The 20,061-nt window shown below is 40.2% G+C and overlaps 1 protein-coding gene and 1 long non-coding RNA gene across 5 annotated transcripts in view; one reads left to right on the forward strand and one right to left on the reverse strand.

Moving 5' to 3' along the window:
- The window catches only part of CREG2 (cellular repressor of E1A stimulated genes 2), a 35,702-nt gene extending 16,454 nt beyond the window's left edge, over positions 1-19,248 (forward strand). Inside the window, exons 3-4 of the mRNA XM_072844489.1 lie at positions 11,747-11,860; positions 14,204-19,248. Of these exons, the coding sequence (XP_072700590.1) occupies positions 11,747-11,860; positions 14,204-14,351 (262 nt within the window). The 3' untranslated portion in view covers positions 14,352-19,248. The remainder of the gene's footprint in view (positions 1-11,746; positions 11,861-14,203) is intronic.
- Positions 277-14,880, reverse strand: LOC140643078 (uncharacterized). 4 transcript variants are annotated; one of them, XR_012039477.1, is made up of 5 exons: positions 14,782-14,880; positions 14,112-14,662; positions 3,835-4,047; positions 1,838-1,953; positions 277-1,412 (listed from the first exon to the last, which is right to left on the reverse strand). It is a non-coding gene; the product is annotated as an uncharacterized lncRNA (long non-coding RNA). The 4 variants fall into 4 exon arrangements; XR_012039476.1 differs by lacking the exons at positions 277-1,412; positions 1,838-1,953 and adding an exon at positions 1,960-2,114 and having other exon boundaries at positions 14,112-14,347; positions 14,566-14,662; XR_012039475.1 differs by lacking the exons at positions 277-1,412; positions 1,838-1,953 and adding an exon at positions 1,960-2,114.
- Positions 19,249-20,061: the final 813 nt, after the last annotated feature.

The raw sequence follows: 20,061 nt of genomic DNA on the forward strand, positions 1-20,061 counted from the left end.
GAAGGAACTTCTACAGAGTCTCGCTGGGTTGTCCGCTGCATAAATGGAAAGTTTTCTATTTATCTATTTAAATACATAATCTCCTTTCTTTTCTATATAATCACCACCAGTGGATAAGCAAAACACTCCCTATATAAAAATGATGCCCCCTATATAAACCCTGTAATGACTTACTTATGACTACTACTTTGTTGCTTTCATCAAAGAGCAATGTTGTGAAGAAATTAGCCTTAATAGTGAACAAATAATTAGGTGCAACTGATTGACAGTCTTGTCTGGTGTATGTAAATTTAGTTCCTGTTTACTGTTCTTGCTTCTTTTCTCCTGTTGGGTTTTTCACCAAGTTCAATGTAGATTCATAGTTATTATGTGGATTGCTTCCCACCATTCTTTCATCATAACCCCACAAGAATTCACAATTCAGCAACTGCATTTTTTGTGGTGTCATAAACAGAGCAGACTATAACACTTTCAAACGGTACACAGTGTTCTCACATGAAGCAATAGACCTGAAAGTGTGGGCATGTCCACTCTTTCCCGTGTTACAACTCAACAGGTTGTGTGGTACAGAAAAGCTTCCAGGCAGGTGAAAACAAGTTCCTTAAATATAAGCAAAACATATGCTTTGCTTAACAAATGTACCTTTCTCAAGGTTTTAATGAAATTTAATGGGTGAGAATGAGTTTTAATGAATCATGCCTCAAGGCTTCCATTTTATGACACATGCCATCTGGGAGAAATAGATCTATGGGAGTCTGCTTGGCCAGCTGTGTCAGGAACTCCCAAACGACCCCCCCCCCCCAACAGCTTGATGATTTGCTGAAATGACTTGTGAGACTCAGGAGCTCTTGCTTTACTGCAGTGAAAGGATACAGTCAAGGTCATCAGAAGAAAAGCTGCACAGGTGAAGTCCAAGAGTAAGGAGGCCCAAGCTTCCAAGAGTCGCTTCCCGCGGAATTACATGGAGACACACTGAATTCTCCCAGCAATGAAGCATGACAGCATGTATAAAGTGTTGCCAACTAGAGAAGCTCACCTGAGCCTCAATATCCAGTGTTTTTATTGTAGTTCAGTCACATGGGCACTACGGTGTCCAAATGACTCATCTTAGCTACTCAGTCTCTGGGCCCCATAGAGGTCAAGTTGATCCTGTGTGGCCCAGGGCCTCACAGAAACACTCTCACGAAGGAGGATATGTCATGGCCTCAGAAGTTATCTTCCAGGAACCAGCTGAGGGCCAGTCCTCCTGAAACAGGTCTTTCTTTGGAATGTGCAGGGCCTGAGCAACTGTGGTCTGCTGAGTTAGCTCCTTACCTACGTCCCGTGGATATGGTGAGGATTAAACAAGTCAGATGCCTTAAAAGATACATAGTATTATGTAAAGGAGATATGTAAAAGTCAAATAGTGATACCTGTTTCAAAAAGGAAAAAAAAAGAAATATCATTTTCTCAAGCAGTGATCAAATTACAAAGTGAAGCAAATGGATTGGTAACTAGGTGGGTAGATTTGAATTGAAATGCACAGCCCAGCTGGAAACTGCCAAGGTTCTTAAAGTGGGGACAGCTTTAACCATGATGCCAGGGGATGTCATAATATTCAGATGGTAAAAATACACAAACTTCTGGGAGTCAGCGAGAGTAGGTCTTTCCCACATCTCTGTGGACTCCTTAGACCCCGAGGTTCCCAATACAGGCACAGGATCTGCCACACACATAATCGGTCTCCATTTTCAGCTTTAAAAAAATACCTCCAAGATTTTGTAAGTTAACTCCCACCAATATTATGTGTTATCTACTGTCATACTAATTTAATACCTTCCATCCCATAATATCCTACCTCTGCAACAAATGTGGCCTGAGAGCCAGAGGAGGAGGCTTTTGGTGCTCACCATTTCAGAGTCCCCGTACAGTCCCCACCAACTTTGTATTAGCAAAATACCACAGACTGGGAGGCTGAAACAACAGAAATTTATTTTTTCACAGGCCGGGATGCTGGAAGCCCAAGATGAAGGTGTCAGCAGGGTTGGCTTCTCTTGAGGCCTCTCTCCTGGGTTTGAAGATGGCCCCCTTCTTGCTTGGTCCTCCCTTGGGCTTTGTCCTCTGCATGTCCCTCCCTGCCATCAGATGGACAGTGCCATCAGATGAGGACACTGCCCTTATGACCTCATTAACCTTAACTGATTAATTACCCTCAATTACTTCTCTAAAAACCCTGTTTTCACATACAGCCCCACTGGGAGGTGGTGGTTCACCATTTGAATTTGAGAGGCAAACAGCTCACTCCATAGCAGTCTTCTTGATATTTCATGATCAATACCACCACCAATCAAGGCTATAAGATTCCAGAACTTTCCAGCCACTCCACCCTTTCAGCTCCCAAGACAACTGAGCAGAATGGTAACAGCATGACTCTATGAGGGCTTACTACAGGCCAGGCACTATTCTAATTATGTTATATGAATTTATGCATTTCATCCTCATGTAGGAGTCCCAGGGGACCTGATGAACAGTCCCATGATCTAAACCAGGGGTTGGAAAATGTTTTCTGTAGGGGGAGGATGACAAATTTTTTAGATGTGGGGCCATATGGTTTCTGTCACAACTACTCAACTCTGCTGTTGTAGCATGAAAGCAGCCACAGACAAATGAGTGAGACTATACTCCAATACAACTTTTTTCAAGTAGACTGAAATCCAAATTTCATATAGATTTCATGTGTCATAAAATATTATTCTTCTTTTGATTTTTCTCCATCCTCTAAAAATGTAAAATCCATTCTTATCTGTCACACCAAACACAAACAAGTGAGAGGCCATCGTTTGCCTGGTCTAAACCAATTGAGAACTAAAAGAGTAAAGCAGAGGGAACAGCAAAATCTCACTTTTAACATTGGTCAAGCCAACATGGAGAATGTGGGAGACTCCCAAATTTGACAGATTCACACAGTCTACAGCACTTCCACCCTAGGACCTCTCTGAGCTGTGGCAGGTCTTTCCAATTTATGGCAAGAAACCGGGGAGAACAGAATAGATTCTTCCTGCAAGAAGATGTCCAGTATCTTCTTTCAGACTCAATGATTAACTGAAGTCTTAGTATTGGAGAGAGTCCGGAGTGTTATCCTGGGGAGTCCATCTCATCACAGCACCAGGAAGTCTCCATCTTCCACACTGGTACCTCACAATGCTGCTAGAAGGCAGGAACTTTGTGTCTGTTTCTTACAGGTGAGGAAACTGAAGCATAAAGAGGTTGAATCACAGGATTCAAGTCTAAGGGGCTGATTAGGAGCCCATCCTCTTTTTTTTTTTTAAGATTTTATTTAAAGGAATCTCTACACACAACGTGGGACTCGAACCCACAACCCTGAGATAGAGAGAGAGGAAGTCACATACAACACCGACTGAGCCAGCCAGGTGCGCCCGGAGTCTATGCTCTTAACCACCTCGCTATATGCCTTTCACGTCCTTCTGCATTTACTGTCTATCAGAATGCTCAGTGATACTGACTGTACAAGACAGACGAGGGAAGAGTACTCCACCTCCCTTTTTCCTAACTGTAACTGGCCTCAAGCAAAAGGGAAATGCAAGCTCTCTCCCGCTGCCTTCTCTCCTTTGATGTTGGAGAACAATCCATCATAAAGATTTTCTCATTTAGCCTTAGATAATGAAATGCAGCGCCAGAATAATCTCTTGCGGTTATAGACTGATGGAGAAGGGAAATGATCCAGTCTACCCCAAAGAAGAGCTTCCCTGTCTTGAACCCACTCACGTTAACTTACTGTAGTTTCACGTTTCGATGAAAACACTTCCTTATGATGCTCATCATGCTCTTACATACCTTTGAACTCTGTGAAGAAGGCAGGCAAGAAATTAATGTCCTCACTTTACCAAAGAAGAAAGTGAGGCTCTGTCCTTGGGGGCTTCAGCTCACAAGGTCCGTGGTCTCACCGAGAGCAGACACCGTGCACTTCCCATGACTCAGCTTCTCTGCACAGCCCCGCAATACAGGGTGAAATCATTCAACATCAGAGCTGCAGTGTCCCAGCCCCTTCTGGATACTCAGTAGACAGGAATGGTAGAAAAATGTTTGAGAATTCTGCAAGTACATAGGCCTCACAGCATGTACTTCTCAAAATAAAATGTTCACGATTTAATTTTGAAGTGGAAAAAATAAGCTCTATATGAGGCAACTCCAAGTGATGAAAATTCCAAGTTTATTTTAAAACACACATTTTTATTTTCTAGCGTATGTTTTTATAGTCTCCAAATCTTCTACATGAAAATTATGTTTTTATCTTAAAAAAGAAAAATTTGTATTGTTTAAAGTTTTTTTTTTTCAAAGATTTTGTTTATGTATTCCTGAGAGACACACAAACACAGGGAGAAACAGGCTCCATGCAGAGAGCCCGACACGGGACTCCATCCCGGGTCTCCAGGATCACACCCTAGGCTTGAAAGCAGCGCTAAACTGCTGAGCCACACAGGCTGCCCTGTTTAAAGTTTTAAAATACAACTGCAGGGGATCCCTGGGTGGCTCAGCGTTTTAGCACCTGCCTTTGGCCCAGGGCCTGATCCTGGAGTCCAGGAATCAAGTCCCATGTCAGGTTTCCTGCATGGAGCCTGCTTCTCCCTCTGTCTGTGTCTCTGCCTCTGTGTGTGTGTGTGTGTCTCTCATGAATAAATAAATAAAATCTTTTAAAAAATAAATAAAATAAAATACAACTGCAGACTTCATCAATCTAAAAAACAGTCTTTTAAATGCATACTCATAAGAAACAAAAAGAAATCCCCAGGGGTTAAAAATGAAGATGAAAAAAACCCCAGAACCAGAACTTTTCTAGTGGGGTATACTAGTCTGGGAAAAATAAAGGCTTAGGTTTTAATGCAACAAGAAATAAGAAACAATAGCTTGGGCTGGTCAGGTGAAGAGTTAGAAATAAGGTCCCTATATAAAATCAGACCTCCAAAGAGCTACACTTTCAATTAAAGATTGGGAGATCTTATTAATTTTAGATATCCCTATCTTATTTTTTAAAGATTTTTTTAAAAATTTATTTATTCATGAGAGACACAGAGAGAGAGAGAGAGGCAGAGACACAGGCAGAGGGAGAAGCAGGCTCCATGCAGGGAGCCTGATACGGGACTCGATCCCGGGTCTCCAGGATCAGGCCCCAGCCCGAAGGTGGTGCTAAAACGCTGAGCCACCCAGGCTGCCCTAGATATCCTTATCTTATAAATCAGTTAAGTGTATCTTGGGTATCTATTCTACTGTTTATGTTTCTACTGACTCTTGCTTATTCCTGTGAATTATGGACTGAGCTCATCTTTAACAAAGCTTTGTCTGAGAATCCTTTGAGGATTTCCCCAGGGTTACTGAACAGCCCAAGAGAAACACATACACACACACACAAACACAGAGATACTAAATAGTTCGGGAATCCCTCAGCAAAACCATCAAAGCTGATCACCTTAGAGTAAAGTCCACTAGTCAGAAAGCCATACCTATGCAGTCAGAATTTTCAGTTGGCTGTGAGGTACCACATTTTAAATATAAACAGTCAAGGAAAACATTTGAGGAAAATCTCTACCATGCAAAATGAACAGATAAAAAGAACTAGGGAAAATTAAAACAATACAAAAAGAGGGAAACATTTTTTCAGGACAGAAGATAATATATAGCAGAAGAATGAGCTTTAAGGACCAAAAAAAAAGCTCTTAAAGATTAAAAATATGATAACAGAAATAAAAAAACTCAACTGAAATATAGAAGGTAGATTTGAGGTAATCTTCCAAAAAGTGGAATAAAAGGAAATAGATGAAACATATGAGAAGAACAATAAGAAAATTAAAGGACTAATCCAAAAGGTCCAGCAGTTAAAATAAAAGAATTCCAGGAAAGATGAGTTGAGAAAATAGAAGAAAAAATTATCAGATATAATTGAAGAAAAATTCTTCAGAACCAAAAGACACGAGTCTCCAGATTTAAAACTATTCACCAGGTACCCAGAATGATGGATTTACTTCAGCATTTAGTATAGCATTAAATATACCATTTACTACTCGGCCAAACTATCAATCAAGAATGAGAGTAAACTAGGGGCACATGGCTGGCTCAGTCAGTGGAGCATGCTACTCTTGATCTTGGGGTGGTAGGTTTGAACCCCACATGAGGTGTAGAGTTTACTTAAAAAAATAAAAGAAATCAGAATAAACTAATCACATTCTCAAATAAACAAAACCTCAATTTTACTTCCAATGTAGTTCTTCTCAGAAAACGTACATATTTTGGGCAGAATCATTATACCAGAATGAGAAGAAAGAAAAAGGAAAGAAATGATCCTACACAGGACCAGGGAAATTTCTCATTGATAAAGCGAGTTCTCCTGATTATGGTCATGCAACAAGCATGAAAGTACCTGTACTGTACAGGTGGGAGCCAGCAGCTGATTTCCAAGAAGAAAAAAATGAACTCCGTGGAATACGGCTTTTTTCTTAATTGAGATAGAATTCATGTACCATAAAATTCACCTTTTATTTATTTTTTTTAATTTACCTTTTAAAGTGTGATGTTCACTGACTTTTAGTAAATTCACAAGGTTGTGCATCTATCACCACTGCCTAGTTTCAGAATATCTTCATTTCCCTCAAAATAAACCCCATGCGTATTCGCTTTCTCTTCCCATTTCCTCTTCTTCCAGCCCTTACAGCCACTAATCTCCTTTCTGTCTCTATGAATTTGCATATTCTGCACCTATATACACATATATATATATGAGTTATGTATCTATATTACACATACACACCTTGAAGTATCTTCAGAGTTTACCCATACTATCAGTACTTCATTCTTTTTTTTAGAAGTGAGAGAGGGCACCAATTTTATAAAGATTTTTTTTTAAGTAATGTCTGCACTCAATGTGAGGATTGAACTTACAACCCCAAGATCAAGAGTTGCATGCCCTACCAACTAAGCCAGTCAGGCACCCTAGTACTTCATTCCTTTTTAAAGCTGAATAATATTCAGCTTTAATGAATGACTTATCCCACATTCTGTCTATTTGATGCCATTTGGTTTATTTCTACTTTTGGGCTATTATAAATAATGCTGCTATCAACATCTATGTACAAGTTTTTGTATGAACTTATGTTTTCAGTTCTTTTTTTTTTAAGATTTATTTATTCATGAGAGACACAGAGAGAGAGGCAGAGACATAGGCAGAGGGAGAAGCAGGCTGCCCACAGGGAGCCCTATGTGGGACCGGATCATGGATCCTGGGATCACGCCCGGAGCCGAAGGTAGATGCTCAACCACTGAGCCAACCAGGCGTCCCATGTTTTCAGTTCTTTTGAGTACAATAGAATATATCTGATATTTGATTGTGCTAAAAGGAAGTTTGGGAATGAATAAATGGTAACTTTCTAGAATGCTAACATAAAATTAAAAAGGAAAGAAAGAAAAAGGGGAAGTTATTGGTAATTCCAAATGAAAACAAAAGGTTGAATAAAAACTTTATTCATAGTGGCTTATGTAAATGCTGTGTTCACTGTAAACACAATATTTATATGAATAAAAATAAAAATTATGATCTAACTACTTTAGGAGGAAGAGAAGTGAGTGAGTGCATGCGTGTGTGTAAGGATGGAGATCCAGACATTAGGCCCTTAAAATATTTCACACACCTTTTAGTAATTGATAGAGCAAGCAAACAACAACAACAAAAATAGCAAAGATATAAGAGATTTGAAGACATTTAAGAAGCTTGCCGTAATGGTCATTTGTAGAACCTTCACTGAACAGTTAGAGAAAGCCCATTCTATTTAGGCACAAAGCAGTTGACCACAAGGCTTCAAGGCTGATTTCAACAAATACCAAACAAAAGATACCATATGGATAACTTTCTGACCAAAATGTAGTTAAGTTGGAAATCAGTAACAAACAATGGGACTGGAAAAAGAATTATCAGCTGAAAATTACAATTTGAACAGACCCACTGTATTCACTCTCTGTGCTATGTAACAAACTAACACAAACATGGAGGCTTGGAATAGCACACATTGGTTATCTCACAGTTTCTGTGGGTCAGGGTTCTGGGCATGGCTTAACTGAGTCCTCTGCTCAGAGTCTCCTGAAGCTGCAAGCAAGATGTCAGTGGGGTTGCATCCTTCCTTTTCTGGAGCTCTGGTCCTCTTTCTAGCTCCCATGAGTGTTGTTCCTGGTGGAACAGTTCACTTCCTTGTGGATGTAGGACTGGGGCCTCAGCTCCCAGAGGCCACCACTGTTCCCTCCACTGCCAGGACAGGTCACCTCACAGCACCTGACCTCTTCCAGACCAGCAGGAAGGGTAAGACAGTCTGTCTCTTCCACAGTCCCTAAGTCTTTTTCACTGCCTGTGACATCTTATAAGCATGGGATTAACATCCTGTCACCTTTGCCATATTCTGTTGGTTAAAAGCGAGAGCCGGCTCCCACGTTCAGGGAGAAGGATTATAGAGGGTGGAGCAGTAGGGGGTGGAGATGACGAAGGCCATCCCAGAATTCTGCCCACCACGCTCACTGAGAGAATAAGAAATCATGATGGAAATTAACAGACTTCACCCATAGCTGACTTATGAAATATTTTATTAAAGAAGAATTGACATTTTAATGAGTCATGTTCATCTACCTTTGTGGTTTGTGCATTTTGTGTGTTGCTTAAGAAATTCTTTTCAACCCTGAAGTCATAAAGATTTTGTCCTAAAAGTATTAGGGCTTTACTTTATACATTTAAATCATTAATTTCATTAATTCAGTGTAGAATTTACTTGTACGGGGTGTGATATAGGGATTTATTTTTAGATTTCTTTTCCCATACAGATAGCCATTTTTTTCAGCACCATTTATTGAATAATTAGAACCTTGCCTGCTAATTTCTAATTCAGTCTTTGGTGTATGTCAAGGATTGTGTAAGCATGAATCTATTTCTGGGTCTTCCAGTCTGTTCCCTTGCTTTATCCTTACACCAATACCCATTGCCTTATTAATATGGTTCTTCTACATCAGGGTTTGCTATCTGGTAGAGGAAGCCCTCCCACCATATTGCTCTTCTTTATCATGGTTTTGACTATTCTCAGACTTTTGTTATTCCATGTGAAGCTTAGATTCAGCTTGCTTAGTTCTACTTTAAAAATACCAGAATTTGGGGCGCCTGGTTGGCGCAGTCAGCAGAACATGTGACTCTTGATCTTGGGGCTGTGAGTTTGAGCTCCATGTTGGGTGTAGAGATTACTTAGACATAAAATCTTTAAAAAACACCAGAATTTGATTGAAATTATGTCATCTATAAAGATTACTTTTGAGGGGCACCTGGGTGGCTCAGTCAGTTAAGCATCTGCCTTCGGCTCAGGTCATGACCTCAGGGTCCTGGGATCCAGCCCCACATGGGCCTCCCTCCTCAGTGGGGAGCCTGCTTCTCCCTTTCCTCCCTTTTTTGTTCTCTTTCTCTCTCACTCAAATAAATAAATGAAATCTTTTTAGAAAAAGATTAATTCTGGGAAAATTGACAGCTCCATTAAATTGGGCTTCCCCATTCATATGTATGGGATAACTCTTCCTTTGCTTAGGCCATTTATGTATTTCAATAAAGTCACAGTTTTTTTCCACCAAGGTATTACACAATATTTGTTACATTTATTTCTAGGTATTTTATAGGTATTTTTTAACCATCTTGTATACTTTTTAGTATTTAAAAATAATTTTTTGCTTATAAGTAGCAATGCAATTGTTTCATAATCTTATTCCTAAACTCAACAATCTTGCTGAGCTTTCTTCTCAATACTGATGTTCCTAGTGTGGATTTTCTTGCATTTTCCTTTGTATACAGTCATGTTATTTGCAAATAACTACAAGTTTGTTTATTATTTCCCAATCTTTATACATATTTCTATTTCTTGTCTTACTATAGAAGCCACAATATCTAGTAATATGGACATGCTTGTCATGTTCCATGAAATATAACATATGTGTAGGATTTTGATAAATAGCCTTTGCCCTAGTTTGGTGGGAGATTTAAAAAAAAACATAAATGGAAACAAAAGCAAAATAGGTAATTTGGACTTGATGAAAAAATTTTAAGTTATTTTTACATACATCAAGTCGAAATTAAAATGGGGAAGGATTTGAGCAACATTTCTCCAAAGATAGATACATGGCCAATGAGCACATGAAAAGGTGGGCAATATCATTAGCCATCAGGGAAATGCAAATAAAACCCACAGTGAGGTACAACTTCACACTCACTAAGCTGGCTAGAATGAAAAAGACTAAAACAGTGTTGTCAAAGACGTGGAGGAACTGGCCTCACACACTGCTGGTGGGGATATAATATAGTACAGCTGCTTTGGAAAACAATTCAGCTATTCTTCCAAAAGTTAAACGTAGAATTGCCATAGGATCTGGCGATTCCCTTTCTAACAGTTCCACCACTGAAAAACATGTCCACACAAAAACATCATTTGTAAGGGCCAAGGGCAGCATTATTTGTAAGGACCAGAAAGTGGGAACAACCCACATGTCCATCAGCTGATGAATGGATAAGCACAAGGTGGTCTCTCCATACAATCAAATAACATTCAGCAGTAAAAAAAAAAAAAAAAAAAGAAGTTCTGATTCAGGCTACAACATGGATAAACTTTGAAGTCACTATGCTAAGTGAGAGAAGATAGTCGCCAAAGACCATATGTGGTATGACTCCATCCGGATCGACCCAACAGGCACATCTATAGAGGTGGACAGTAGATCAGAGGTCGCTCGGGATGGGGTGGATGGAGTGAAGGGTCAGGAATGAGGAATGTGTCCCCAACAGGCACAGGGGTTTTTGTGGGGGGTGATGAAAATGTTCTAAAATTAGATTATGGTTTTGGTTGCACTACTCTGAATATCCTAAAAACTCTCAACTGTGCACTTCAAAAGGGTGAATTTTATGTAAATATATATATATATTATATATATCAGTAAAGCTATAAAAAATTAAATGAGATAAACAACAAATATGTTTCCCACGTAACTATGCGCCATGCAATATTTTATCAGGCAATCCTAATGAGAATTTTTAACTAGGAGAATTATATTACATCATATCATACCGTATGTTATATTACAGAAGTAGAGTGGTGTCCCGAATACAGAATACACCCTTACTGCCAGGTGACTCAGTGAAAGCAGGTCTTAGAAGAAGTCTGCCACCGTGGAAGCACTTCTAGCAAGCAGTCACAGATACAGTCACAATAACGTTCTCATTATTTCCAATGTCCCTTACGCTGAGGGAGGAGCCTCCACGTTCTGATAGTGACGTCTGAAGACCCTTGTCTCAGTCACCCTGGATCCAGGCAGGTGCACCGCACTACTTCAGGAGCACCTTTCATACAGTCTTTAAGTGAGTGGCACCCCCTAGAGTTGTGCAGAGCAGCAACATGATTCAGGACAGCGGCTCCCGACTGTGGTCTTGCAGAGGTCAGGCTGGCACGTGCTCCCTTGACTAAGGTCCTTTGGGGGTTCTCTGCTGCCCTGGGGGTGCAGGCCGATGTGTAACTTACCCACGCACACCTCCCATGTGGCCTGTGCCAAAGTATTTTTAAAGTGATTATGGACAGTGTAAAAACCTGAATGATACAACCAGCTGTGTGGCTGCTATTTTTAATTTTTAATAAAATCCTCGGTATTTCAGGTCAATGTTCTATCATTTTAATATGTGAAAAACGTTCTCTGAATGCAGAAAAAATATCGTTGACCCCGAAGACCCCAGATGTGCCCGGTTGACACTCACCGGCCAGATGATTGCAGTGCCTCCAGAAGAAGTAGAATTTGCCAAGCAGGCCATGTTTTCAAGGTTTGTATATGCTTTCAAGTTGATTTGCCCCAAAATAAACCTCAATAAAAAGCAGAGGTGAGGACTGTGCCATTTGTTGCCTTTGAAGCAAATGAGAGTAATGGTCTGAGTGGCCCTCAGGTGGCAGCACTGCCAACCTCACGCTGGCTGTCTTGGCTGCTCCAGGTGGCAGCAGAGGCCACACAGCATCCTGATTGAGGCTGTCTTCCTTGCGCCCTTGCAACCATCCACAACACCTTGCCTTGAAATGGAAATAACTGGGCTTTGTAGAGAAGTCAACCCAACAAACATTGTCAAAGGGCCACGCTAAGCAAAGCACAGTGCAGAGGTGAAAGAGCCTCTCCAGTGTGGTCCTGTGATGCCTCTGTCTGACTCATGAAGATGCTGGCAGCCACAGGCTTTCTGCCCCCACCCACCCAACCCACCCACTGACTGAGTCAGATTCTCTGGAGAGAAGATTCAATCTAAATTTTAAAAGCACATTCCAGGAAATTAGCATGAATGCTGAAGTTTAAGAATCACTGCTGTAGGGGTTCCCAGTGAGCAGGAGGTTAGAGGTGGTGAGAGGTCAAGGGCTTGTGAAAACGTGAGGAGGGTGTGTGCAAGGAGGGGTGGTCGCTCGGGTGTGGAGTCTGTCTCCATGGGTCAGGGGGGTGGCCTTGGTCAGAGCCGGGCCCGGGAGTGGCAGGTACCCTCCCAGAGTTGCAGGTGATGAAAACAGGCAGATTAATACTTTGTCTAAGTTAGAGTAATATGAAAGCAGTGGAGAAGCGGTGTGGGTGGCACTTCAGGAGGTGAAGCATACAGGAGAAGCATCAAATAAGTAGTAGGAGAGGGGAACCCTGGCTTCTCAATGCAGTGGAAAAGAGTTTCACATCCACAGAGAAAATCGGAATGAACTCCTGAATCGTATCGTGATCAGATACATAACACGAACGCAGGGTTTTCTGAACATAGACTGAGAAAAGAACAGAGAAGGTGTGTGTGCCCGCATGCGTGATATACTTTCAAGCCCAGCTGTCCTCTTTACTTCTAAACACTCTTCTTTTGTGTTATGATAGGCAGTGAGAAGAGGCCAGAATCTCAGGGAGACCATTGGGTTCGTTAAATTCATTTCCTGCCGTCTGCATCACGCAGGCATGGTGTTGCCAAATTTTCACCACTATGTTACATGGGTCCCTTTATCTCCCACTTCGACGAATTTCATCTTTAGCTTCTTTTAAGCCCCCACTGTGAGTCTCCTCAAGTTCCTGCCACCTGCCCCTAGCTGCCTGCATGCAAGGCCGGTGCCCCCTGGATTAGGATTTGCTACACCTGCCCCACACCTGCCAGTGCCAAAGTGTGTTCCAGTTCCAAGTACAAAAGGTGTTGGCTTAAAATAATGACAATCCTTTTATTATCTTGGCTGCTCAAACATTTGGAGTGTTGGCCCATCACATCAGCAATTTAATTTCAAGTGGTTTAGGGGGAAAAACCCAGTTCATTGTAATGTACTTTCAACTTCTCTGTGCGTTTACAGTTATTTCAAAGCAAATTATCTCTTATAAGAGGCCATGAGCCTGTTACTGCATCTACATGGTTACAGACATCCTTCCCAGCCTGCCTTTGGTCTTTGAATTTTGTTTCTGACATTATTTGATATGAATATAATTTTTTACTTTTATGAAATTTTAAAGAAGTGAGCCAAGCCCCTGCCCTTACGAATCATGCGTGTGTGTAGGGTTACGCATGAGGGAGAAAGCAAGTCAGTGAAGGTGGAGTGCAACGTTCCCTGTCCATTCTGGCTAACTCTCTACTTGGTTCAACAGTTCTAAGCCTCTGGCAGGAGTGGAGATCTTCCCGTGAACAGATTCGTTTCATGGGCTCACAATTCTTTTGATGCATCAAGCCTGTCTTTGTGTTTCCTGGTAACAGTAACCAGCATTCACCGAGCACTTGGTCTGTGCAGGTGCTTCATGTGTGCAGAGTTGTTTGCTCTCCGCACAACCCCATGATCTGAGCACTGACCATCATCCCACATGATGGGTAAGGAGAGCAGGGTTTGAGAGGCCAAACGGCCCATGAAGCATCATAGCTCATCAGCAGTCAGCCTGGGATTGGAACCAAGGAGCCTGGGACAAGACTGGTTTGCTCCTCGGTGGAGGTGCAGTTTCCTGCCTTCCTGGGGGTGTCCCAGCCCCCATCCCTGGCTTCCTGGCTTCTGCCCCTGGCTCCACCCAAACGAGGCTTGGGTTCTGGAGGCCTGCCTCACCTGGCCGATGCTAGTAGTCTGGATCGCTGCCCGGGGAGGGTGCACCCGCTGATAAGAATGGCTCTCTTGTGACCTCTCCTTTATTTCTGCAGACACCCCGTTATGAGGAAGTGGCCTCGTCAGTATGAGTGGTTCTTTATGAAGATGAGGATAGAACATATCTGGCTTCAGAAATGGTATGGAGGAGTATCCAACATTTCGAGGGACGAATACTTCAGAGCAGTCCCAAGAAAGGCCTGATGGAGTAAGAAGAAAGTCCTTGGGGTTTGCAGGAAATGAAAACCTTTGAAGTCACGCTGCCAGACGGCGACTGATCTGCTTTTTGTCTGGTTGCAGGCTTCATAGCCGCCCTGTCATCATCATGGCAGAGTGAGGGAGGGTGACCAGGGAACCCTGTGCCAGGCTGGAGATTAGAGTGCTCATTTGCAAACCCCCAGTTCCCACAGGCACTCACATATTTAGCCTCTGTATTGTACTCAACCCAGTCTCGCTGACTCGGGAATCATCGTTGGTTGTCAAAGTGACCTGTTGAGACAGTTGCTGTTCCATTCCTTAGGACAAAAAAAAAAAAAAAAAAAAAAAAAAAAATTATGTGCAATGTGATTGCATTGTATTGTGAGCATATTTTCATTGCTTGCTGTGCCCAAAGCAGTCTGGATTTGAAGCTCACCGCAACCACAAAGGAACTAGATATGCCTCACATGGCTACAGTCTTGTGTTTGGGGTGAGCACGCAGGGCTGCTTGTCTATGGAGCACTCATCATGCTACTTACTGGACTGCAGATGCATTATGAAGTCACATTTGCTAGAATGTATTAGGCACTTAGGAAGCCTTTGTCCCACTGTAACATGACAAACTGCATGAGAACACAGAGTCCTGCGTGCAGCCCCATTCTGGGTGAGCAGGCCTTAGTAATTCATTCTTGAGGCAGGACAGCTTCAGCACCAAACTCCCCAGATCCCAACTGCTAATGCTTCTGACAGATGGTTCCCTTCTCTTAGGCATGAGGAGTGGCATCCAAAATAAGAAGCATCTCATTCTGTGGTGTGTAGAGAGGAGAAGGGCATGGGGGAAGTAGAGAAGGAAGCAAGGACAATATACAAGAGGAGGAATCCAGGAAGTCAGTAATTGAAGGCACACTCCCTGCCCAGCCTTGGACCAGGCCCTTGGCAGGATCATCTCATGTAAGCCTTACAACCAGTGAGAGTCATATCATTATTGCCACTTACAGACGAGAAAACTGAGGCTCAGACAGGCTACGTCAGCGTCCCATGGTCTGACTCCAGAAGCCACTGCTTCTGGTGAAGTGGAACTTAGATGATTTCCAATCTTAAGAACAAGACAAGAGTGTTATTGAAATGCAGGGGTGGTCATTGAATCAGCAAAATCGGTAAAGTGAGGATTAACCTGTCTGTGGCTGATTTGCCACGGTTAACTACCAAAATAACAAAAACAAAAACAAAAGTCTCTGAAGTTTTATTGTTACTACAGATTAAAATTTTCTACAAATTATATGCAGGAGCTCCTGGTTTTGCAAGAAACTGCATTGTACCTGAGCACACATCTAAGGCCTATAGAGGGCCTATGTGTATACATCCAAGACCTCTTACATTGACCTCTATAAAGATCTAGTAGTACCCAGTTTTCTGTCTTTTTATAATGGCTATGAACCCTCTTTGGTGGGTTAGGTATGTTATATAACATAAAAACACAACACTATAGGAAATAAACACTTTTTAAATAAGTAAAATGTTATTGACGGTTATACTTTTATTTAAAAAATTAAGATATGAATAGAGTTTGAGATGTCAAAATATATTTTAAGTGCCTATTACTAAAAGCATAGAAAGATGCATGGAATTCTTTGTCAAAAGCCAATTATTGAAAGGGTTCCTAACAATAGCAATTTCTAATATATAAGAATAAGGTAACTTTGATGGTACTTTGTATTTCCAAGTTAAAAATTATGGCTACCTTCAATTTAGAGGTAAGAGGGGAAAACTGGAAGGATAAACCACATATTCCATAAGTCAACCTCATACCTTAAATCTTTGAGCATCACTACCTCCTAGTTCTGTCTTACGAATAATGTTCCTATGCTAAGTTTGCTTTTATAATGAGGTTCCACTTAGCTCATTAACGGCCTCTCTGCTAGCTTCAAGAGGCTTTGCAGTTGTGGGTGCCATTAAAAAACCACTGCTGAATGTTACCAGTTATTTATCCAAATTATAGGGAATGAAGTCTAAATAGGTTGGATGATAAAGAGTGTTGAAGATACATCTGTTTGAGAATGATGGGCCCCATTCAGGACAGTATGTTTCTGCAAATCTCTGGAAATTTACATTGATGAAAATGTTAAAGGCTGTCGTGGAAGTTCCACACATGGCAATAAACAAGAAAAAAAATTAAATGCATATGATTGGAAAGAAATATCTCTGTTTACAAATGACAGGATTGTCTACATAGAAATTCCAAAGAATCTACTAAAAAAAACAAAAAAACAAAACTCCCAGAACTAGTGGATTCAACAAGGTTTCAGGATACAAGATCAGCACACAAAATTTAATCACTTTTCTAAACACTAACAATGAACAAAGTGGAGACCAAAATTAAAAGCACAATGCCATTTGTTATAACTCCAAAGAAAATAAATAGGTATAAATTTATCAAAACATGTACAAGATCTATATGTTAAAAATTAAAAGATGTTAATGAAAGAAATCAAAGACCTAAATAAATGAAGAGATATACCATGTTCATGGATTGGAAGACACAAAATAGCAAGGATGTCGGTTCTCTCCAGATTTAGCTATCGGTTTAATGCAATTTCTGTCAAAGTCCCAGCAAAGTTTGTAGACATATTCAAGTTTATTCCAGGAATTCTTTTTTTTTTTTTTTTTTTTTTTTATTCCAGGAATTCTAAGACATAGGCCTTGGAATAGCTAAAACAGTCTTGTAAAAGAAAAATAAGTAGGAGAAATCACTCTATTCAATATAAAAATTTATATGTAACTACAGTAATCAAGACAGTATGGCTTTTATTGCTGGAGGCACAGATACATAGATCAACAGAACAGAGTAGAAAATCTAGAAATAGACCCACATAAATATATTCGGCTGGGTTTTATATAAAGATGCAAAAGTAATTCAATGGAGGGAGGATAGTCTTTTCAGCAAATATGTTAAAGCAATGGGATATCCACAGGCAAATAGAAACCTCAGCCTAAACCCTATACCTTATGTAAAAATTAACTCAAAATGGATCATACTTCTAAACATAAAATCTTAAACTATAAAACTTTAAAAAAATAGAAAATTGCAGGGCCTAGGGCTAAGGAAAGAGTCCTTTGATTTGATACCTAAAAGCACAATCCATAAAGGAAAGTTTGATAAATGACTTCATCAAAGTTTCAAACTTCTGCTCTGAAAAAGACCATGTTAGGAGAATGAAAAGACAGGCTACAGACTGAGAGAAAATATTTGCAAGTGTATATCTGACAAATGACTAATACCTAGAAATATATAGAGAACTCACAAAACTCAATAATTTTTTTTAAAAAATCCAATTCAAAAATAGAGAACATATACAAACATTTCACTGAAGAGGATATACACATGGCAAATAAGACCATGAAAAGATACTCAACATCATTGATCATTAGGGAATTGCAAATTAAAACCACAATGAGATACCACTATGCACCTATCAAAATTCCTAACATATAGTAACAACACCAAGTATTAGCAAGGATACAAAAAAACTGGATCAGTCATACGTAGCTGGTGGGAACGTAAAATGGAACAGCCACTCTGCAAAACCATTTGGCAGTTTCCTATAAATCTAAACATGCAGCTGCCATACCACTTAGCAATTGCACTGTTGGGCATTTATCCCAGAGAGATGAAAACTTATGTTCACACACAAAAAATGTCCATGAATGTTCATAGCAGCTTTATTCATAATATTCAAAAACTGTAAACAACCAGATGTCCTTTAATGGGTGGCTGGTTAAACATGTGATACATCCATGCCCTGGAATACTACTCAGCAATAAAAATAATCTCTCATACAAGCAACAACTTGGATGAATCGCCAGAGAATTATGCTGAGTGAAAAGTCAATCCCACAGGGTGACATACTGTACAATTCATTTATACAACATTTTTTTTATACAACATTTTGAAATGCAAAGTTCTAGAAATGGAGAACAGATGAGAGGTTGCTAAGGAGGAGTTTGGAGGAGAGAGGTGAGTAATCGCAGGGATCCTTACAATGGAAACATTCTGTGTCTTGACTGTATCAATGTCAAAATCCTGGTTGTGGTATGGAATAGTTTTGCAAGATAGTACCCTTGGGGGAAACTGGATAAAAGGCAAACAAGATCTCTTTGTATTATTTTCTACAACTCTATGTGAATCTACAATTTCTGCAGTTATCTTAGAATTTGCAATTATCTCAGAGTAAAAAGTTTAATACAAACAAAATATAAGGCTTAACGGACTTACTAAGGCATTTATGCTATCTCATTGGTCCTTAATGAAATGAAGAACTCAACTATGTGCCAAAATCTAGCAGAACAGACATTAGTTTTCTTTAGTTAACCATTAATGTACGCACTTGTGAAAGAGAAGATTTGTTTTCTAAATGTATTCAATTTAATATTGAATCCAAATTAATAAGAATTCAACAGATTCAAATAAGATTTTATGTGGGACACATAGAAAAGGGAGGCTGTCTTCAAATTTCTGACATAAGCATGTTGAGTAAGCTGTAGGTACTGTAGGAATCCGAGTCTGTAAATACTGATTCTCCCCTGATTATAGGAAAGAACTATACTCCTAGTAACATTCCTGGAATATTCCTAAATATTCTGGGAAAGAAGTCTTCTTTTGTTTCTGTGAACAGCTATATCCTGACCCCTATGGTTTTATTTATAGTGACTGTACATATCCATGATGTTGACATAGGATAATTCTGATGTTACTTGTTTCAATGTACCTTGTGTATATTGACTCATTATGAGAGTTATTTTTTAGTTGAAATGTATTTCTGCAATTTTTCCAGAAAGTCTGTATTTCATTTTTAATGATTTATCCATCAAATATGGTCCTGAAAATAAAGCTTCTCTAGAATAATTTACCGATGCACATTTGATTGCTGTAACAGCAAGTCAGTTATTAGAAAATTTGAATTATAATGAAGCTATGGTTTGTCTATGCTATGTAATGCATGTGGAGTGTGAAATCTATTTTCAACACTAGCTATGTCTATTTAACCAAAGACTATTTCATTTTTGATATGATTCTTGTGCTCAATTAAATAAAATTATGATATTTATATATAGGCATTTCATGTAATATTGCAAATTGACATTATTAGAGTTATAAGAAAATAGATGCTATTATAATAAATCAGCAGTTTAATTTCCACTAGAAAGAGAAAAAATTAGCAGGGCAGCTGTGTTGATAGGATTTTTTTAAGGCTCTGAGCACGATGCACTTAATTTGCAGATTTGGAAATGCTGATGTAGCCACACCTTGGTGTTTCCACTCTTGGAAGTACTTGCCATTTTTAGCATACTTGTTATTCCTAGAGTTCAGTGCTATGAAAAAGCTCCCTTTCACTGCTGGGAAAACATGCCCAAGGAGTCCCACACTGAGTGTGGCAAAAACTGACACAGGCTCACAGGAGTGAGGAATCCTGCAGCTTCCACAGACCACTGACCAATATTCTGGCTTCTCAGAGAGTTCTTGTCCAGCATGTAGTAACCAGTTGGCCAATTTACCCAGGACTGAAGGCTCTCGAGGACACAGGGCTTTCCATGGTAGAGTCAAGAAGGTCCAAACAAACCCAGATGTATTGGTCACCTACCTGCACTTGACCTCAGGCCCTGGTGTCCTGAGCAGATCATCTCCAGAAGTGACCCGTCTCTGAAACTGGGCCATCAG

The sequence above is a fragment of the Canis lupus genome, chromosome 11 (assembly GCF_048164855.1).
Source record: "Canis lupus baileyi chromosome 11, mCanLup2.hap1, whole genome shotgun sequence".
Taxonomy (NCBI): domain Eukaryota; kingdom Metazoa; phylum Chordata; class Mammalia; order Carnivora; family Canidae; genus Canis; species Canis lupus.